Consider the following 6,482-nt stretch of genomic DNA (forward strand, 5'->3'; position numbering starts at 1 on the left):
CTAATGGTAACAACTAACAACGACTCTCTCTGTCCGCTATCAGACAGAGCACTCCTCACCTCTCGTATCAAAGCAAAGACAAAACTATCTTTTTTTAAATATATATATTTTTGTCGACAAAGGGAAGACAAAGCTATTTTCTCCACATATCTCCATCTCCACGTTGTTATATAAAAATATCATCATATCTTTAACAAAAAAAATAAATAAATATAATTTTATATTTGCGTTCATTTACTCAACCATTCATCGATTTTTTTTTCTTTTTTTTTGGCTGGTTAAAAAATGGATATGATATATTTGATAAGGTTAAATAGAAACTACTCCTTTCTTTTGTTAAATTAATATATATATATATATATGTATAATTAAATTAGAAATATAAATCGTTAATCTAAAAGTAGGTGAGCTTTCGCGTTTAATAGTACAAGAAGAGGGGCCTAAATCCCATGCACTGTATGCTCGTGACGCTCTCTTTTTTATAATATATAAACACGTCTGTACACCTTCATATGTGTTTATATATATATATATATTAGAATTTGTGATTTTATTTTTAAAATTTTATTTTAATTTATAAAGGAACTTTATCCGAATTTGCCTCTCGAGATATATATATACAAAAGGTCAACTTCAGCGCCCCACTCGTTCAACGTCTTGTCTCTATCATTATGTCTATTATTATGTAAAAATCTTTTCATATCATTTTATAACCTTTTTTCTAAAATAAATACAATAATTTCAGTTTAATTTTGTTCAAAAGTTTCTGTTTCTCTCTCTCTCTCTCTCTACTCCTGATTTAAACGTTTAAATACAATAATTTCTGTTTCTTTCTAAAAAAAATTAACATTGGGATTTTTTTTAATAGAGTATCATATGAAAAACAAAAAAAAAACAAATTTGGTACCAACGAAATGTTACATTATGAAAATCAAAGTATTGCAGAAGTAGATATAAGGAGAATATATTTAAACAAGTCGAAGTATAACAATAAAATTACAAAACTATTTCTAATTGTTTCAGATATTAATGTTTTTCTTTTTTTTTTTTTTTTGGTTGAGACATTTGACGAAAATTGTATTTTTTTTTTCATGTACATAACACTTGGCATATGAAAATGATGCGTATATCCTTTAGTGAAAGAGGGAACATGATTGACAGCTTTATATATTATAATCCCCAAAAATTTGGACTCCACATAACCCAAAGAAATATAAAATTGAAATAAAATAAATAAGACACCAAAACAAACAAATGAACAATAATGTAGCCAGAACCCATTGCATGCCAATTTCTTATTTCATATATACACACATTGATATGTCCCTACAGAAATATGTGGTTGCGATCGCCTCATAAATAATAATACTATAATGTACATTTGAATATTCAAACAACAAAATATCACGTATGTATATGCGTGAATATAAATATCGATGTTAATGATCTATTAGATATATCAAATTCAAATCTGAACTCTGTACTAGCGGATTTCATTCGAACTAAATTTAACAGTAATAAATTTTGTATTTTTTTTTATCAAATATATCATTTGGATGTCTCTCATATTCCAAATCATCCATGGAATTTTCATTTTTTTTTTGTATTTATGGTTGGTCCTTTTTTTATTTTATGCAGAAAAGCTACTAATATGTTAATAATTTCCACAAGATGTCTGTGGTTTTAAGTAGACATGACATGATAATCATGTGATGAAATGTACAAATAAAAAAATAATTACACTTTTTACCCCAAAAAAACCATTAATTACACTTCACGACTTGAACAAGATTACTAATTACGCATCATGGAAAAACTCTCTCTCTCTCTCTCTCTCTCTCTCTGTCTCTCTCTCTCAACCACAAAATTTTGCTGTGAGAAACAGATATAGCGACTGAAGCATATATAAAAATGTACATAAGCTTTGGAACTGTCTGCATCCGTCTACACATATACACACACACACATACTGTACATATATGTGTATGTACAGACCTAACTGATTTCACTGTGTTTTCTTAAATTGAAGTCTCTCTCTCTCTCTTTCCTAAACTCGAATCTCATCGGCGTGGTGTTTCAAGATATGATGTTGGCAGCCGCATCTCCGCTTATACACACCGCAAGAGATGGTCATCGGAGTTCGCCCGCCGCGGTGGTGGACTTCGCCGGTTTTACGGCGGAAGATTTGCCGGAATTCTCGGCCACCGGGAAAGAGGAAGAGAGCAGCCTCGATCTTCTGGAAGGAATCGATTATTTCGATTACCTTTTCGTCGGAATCGGACAAGGTGACGAGTTGCCGGACCTGGAGATAGATCCGGAGATGCTCGGGGAATATTCCGGCGGAGGAAGGGACGATACGGAGGCAAACACCTCGACGGAGACGGCGGAGAAGGGCGGTGGGAGTAAGCCGGAGGTTACAAGCAACGCTGACGGAGACGGTCATACGGTCAAAACGGTGCGTAGAGGCAAGAACAGCAAACACAGAGGCAAGAACAAAGACGGCGATAAAAGCGAAGCGAAGAAAAAACCCAAGGTACTCTTCCTATAATTAATTCTTGTGATTTTGGTGTGTATATATATGTGTATATATATATATATTATTAATTTAGTTATGTTTTTTCGTGTGTTCATACAAAGTACAAACGAATCCAGTCAAGTACCATACCGTACCAAACCACACCCAAATCTGAACATGTTAGATCCAGTGATTTATTACAGTTACAAGAATATCTGGATTGTGTTCGATATATATATAGTTAGTTATATATACATGGCTAAATTCTGTGATGGGGCCCGGTGTGTATATAAAAAGGTGGATTGGACGCCGGAGTTGCACCGGAAATTCGTGCAGGCGGTGGAGCAGTTGGGAGTGGAGAAGGCGGTGCCCTCCCGGATTCTTGAGATTATGAATGTTCAATCTCTCACCCGTCACAACGTCGCTAGTCATCTCCAGGTATATATATATATATTTATACATGTACTAACCTGGTATTATGTCGTGCAAACAAAATTGATTAGGGTTAATTAGATACATGTCCTACTCAATGCATTCGAGTGGAATATCAATATTGTACTCCATAGACATCATTGCTTGTGTTTTTTGTTTGTTGTGGGGTGTTTGGACCTCGTGTTTGTTGTGTCCGAAGTCAGTGAAACATGTAGGAACGCTCAGAAAATTGTGTCTGTGGTTTCATTTTGTTCACATAATCTCTTGTTTAATAAAGAAAAACAAAATTAACGGGCGTACCCTTATAATAGAAGTATAGGTCACACCGGAAGCATTTGTTGGCGCGTGAAGCAGAGGCGGCAAACTGGAATCTCCGGCGACAAGCCACGGTGGCCGGAGGAGGAGGAGGGGGGAAGAAGCCATGGGCGGCTCCCGCCTTAGGCTACCCCCACGTGCACCACTTCCCCAGGCCTTTGCACGTTTGGGGCCATCCCACGTGGCCCAATCACAAACCTCCCGTTGCCTCCGCCGCTCCGCCGTCATGGGCGGTTCCTCCGGCGACTCCGAACCCTACCTACTGGGCCCACCAGCAACCAGTCTATCCACAGGTAAGTGTCATCGATCCGTACTTAGATCAGATCAATGATGAATTCATACAAATAATAAATTTTCATGGGCTTATAATTATTATGTGTGTGTTCATTCATGGCATAGGGATATGGAATACCGCCGCCGAACCACAGAATATATAAATCAGAGACGAGTATTGGCGTACCCACCGCACCATTACGCCCCATCGACCTTCATCCCGTGAGTCTTCCTTCATTTTTCACCTCATCCCTTTATTTAATATTTTTTTTGGGTAATCGGGAGTTGTGGACCGAGATACAAACTAATCTTGCGACCGGATCAAGCCATATGGTTAGAACATGCACTCTCTTTCCCAACTTGAGACTCGAATTTGGTTTCGAGTCCTCACTTGGAGATGGACATTTACATGGATTTTTCCGATTATTTGGAAGATCTAGTTGGGCCAAAGGTTTCGGGTGATTATTATAAAAAAAAATTGTCACTTTTATTCGATGTTAAATTCATAATCATAACTTTATAAAACGGGCCGTTATATTTCAATCTAAATTATAAAAGTTGGATTTTGGGCATTTGAAAATGGGCCACCCAAAACGGTCCATTCTTTCCATCTTATTTTTTTTAATGGAACGTAATATATTGTTTTGAGAGTTGAAATTAATAATATAGTATAATATAAATATTGTGGTTTTTTTTCTAATAATGATGAATGGTGCAGTCGAATGAGAGCATAGACGCCGCTATAGGAGACGTTATGTCGAAGCCGTGGCTGCCGCGTTGCATCGTCAAGGCATTTCCAAGATCCCTCCTCTTCCTTCACACTGAACAAATTCGACGAAATCACTTTTTTACTTTTTTTTTTTTGGTCGTTCTACGTATTTTTGCAAGGAAAAAAAAAAGAGAAATCTCCTTGTTGGACTAATAACATTCGTTAACTTATAAACGGTCCAAATCATCATATGATATGACTCGGGGGGTTATATGATATGTGCATTGCGATTAAAACACAAGTTACCGAAATCCATAACAATGACTCTTGAACGCTAATGATGTTAACGTTCTGTTCACATCCATCCGTATAATTGAAAGAATTCCATCATAGTTGATAATTTATTTATTTTTTTTACTGATCTTTTTATATTGTTTTTAAATGAATGTTCCGTCCGTTTTTTTTAATAGATGTCGATTTAGAAAATATTTTTTGTTATTTAATAGATATCGTTTTAGAATTTTTAAATATTTTTTTAAAAAAATTTATAATTTTATCTTTAATTAAAAATATCCAACTTCATTAATATTAAGAACATGGTTTAACGATGATATATATATATATATATATATACATATATATATATATATATATATATATATGTCGGTGTAGTTATACAAAAAGAGGCAGTACAATTTTCGGAAAATGTAAATGACTGTAAGCAAATAAAAGAAATATTAGAATGTTTACAACGGTTATTTACTAATTTACACAATAAGTAATGAAAGAAACTGGAATATATATCGAACTAAAGGCGGATACAAGTTAAAGAAATTAAGTGGGCCGAAACAGGGGGTGGTCAATTTGGGTTTTGGTTCGGGTTCGGTTCGGTTATATTCGGATTCGGTTATTTCGGTTATAGAAAAACTATAATCGTTCGGTTTTTATATAAACTTCGGTTCGGTTCGGTTCGATTTCGGTAAAGGGTTTAGTTTTTCAAAGAAATTGTTGGGTATTTTCTCGATTTTTTTGGTTATTTTTTATTCGGTTCAGTTTGATTTCGGTTTTTTCGGATTTAAGAAAATCATAACCATTCAATTTTGATGTCGAGTTCGGTTCGGGTATGGTTATGTCTTATTCGATTCGATTCGACTCGTTTATTCGGTTAATAACCGAAATGGCCACCCCTAGGCGGATGAACGATTTAACCCGAGCGATTTAACCTTTTGGTTATAAAAAGAAAAAAGAAAAAGATTTTTTATTTATTTTTTTTTAATATCTTGGGTTTCTTTGGTATAATTAGTACCGATGATCACGGGGACAAAAAGCTCTCTGATTGCTTCAATTCCAAACCAAGAAATCAAAAGAGGGGGAAGACCAAACAGCAAGCAAACACAAGCATTGTCCTTAATAGAGAAAGAGATGAAGAATCATTGGATTTCTCATTATTCAACATGTAACATTACAATATTTATAGCAGAAACAAAATCATAAAATATCTTATTTAATAAATATAAATATCTAAAATATAGAAATAAAATCAAATCTAAATATTACGTAATCTTCTCAAATCTTCTTCATATCTCTTTATACGCCCCCTCAAACTCAAGGAGATGAGAAACAACTGTTTGAGGTTGAATTCTCCAGAAAATAACGGGATTTGACAATCGAACCTAGGAACCGGTGGATTGTTGGCGGATCTGAAAAAGTCCGGTGAAGCAGAAGCGTGGTGCACATGCACGGTATTGTGGGGTTGTGCGACAGCAATGTCGGCAGCGCAAAAGGCGCGATGGTTTAGCGGTTATGCCGGAAAAAGAAAATAAATGGTGCAAATGTATGGATCGACGATCGGAGTATTCCAATCGAAGAGGTTAAAAGCCGGATTCAAAGGCTGATGTGGCACGGATGTGCGGCGCATATGCGCGAGTTGGGTTGCACGACAATGAGGTCGGCAGAAAAAAAAAAGAGTAGCACATCGGCTAGGGTTGACAGTGATAAACACCGTCGTCGGAAAAAAATGGAAAAAAAAATGAATGGAAGACGATACTCAAGGTGATGATACTATTGAAGTTAGTATATCATCGTCATCTTCATCATCGTTTTCGGATTCAACGAACATCGTTGATATAAAAAAAAATATTTAGAACAAAAACCGAAACTCTGATACCATAATAGAGAAAGAGATGAAGAATCATTGGATTTCTCATTATTCAACATGTAACATTACAATATTTATAG

At 35.3% G+C, this 6,482-nt stretch overlaps 1 protein-coding gene across 1 annotated transcript; it reads left to right on the top strand.

The window, feature by feature from the left end:
• Positions 1 to 1,877: 1,877 nt before the first annotated feature.
• Positions 1,878 to 4,582, top strand: LOC104801563 (transcription activator GLK2). The gene is made up of 6 exons (XM_010524873.2): positions 1,878 to 2,533; positions 2,813 to 2,953; positions 3,259 to 3,555; positions 3,662 to 3,757; positions 4,254 to 4,325; positions 4,547 to 4,582. Exons 1-6 carry the CDS (start codon positions 2,084 to 2,086, stop codon positions 4,580 to 4,582), a joined length of 1,092 nt encoding a protein of 363 aa, XP_010523175.1. The 5' UTR covers positions 1,878 to 2,083.
• Positions 4,583 to 6,482: the final 1,900 nt, after the last annotated feature.

This window comes from Tarenaya hassleriana, unplaced genomic scaffold (assembly GCF_000463585.1).
Source record: "Tarenaya hassleriana unplaced genomic scaffold, ASM46358v1 Cleome7, whole genome shotgun sequence".
Classification (NCBI taxonomy): Eukaryota; Viridiplantae; Streptophyta; class Magnoliopsida; order Brassicales; family Cleomaceae; genus Tarenaya; species Tarenaya hassleriana.

Coding starts and splice junctions, on each gene's coding strand:
- LOC104801563 (XM_010524873.2), top strand. CDS start 2,084: ATGATGTTGGCAGCCGCATCTCCGCTTATACACACCGCAAGAGATGGT. Junction 3,758..4,253: donor GCCCCATCGACCTTCATCCC/GTGAGTCTTCCT, acceptor TGAATGGTGCAG/TCGAATGAGAGCATAGACGC. Junction 4,326..4,546: donor TGCCGCGTTGCATCGTCAAG/GCATTTCCAAGA, acceptor TTAAAACACAAG/TTACCGAAATCCATAACAAT.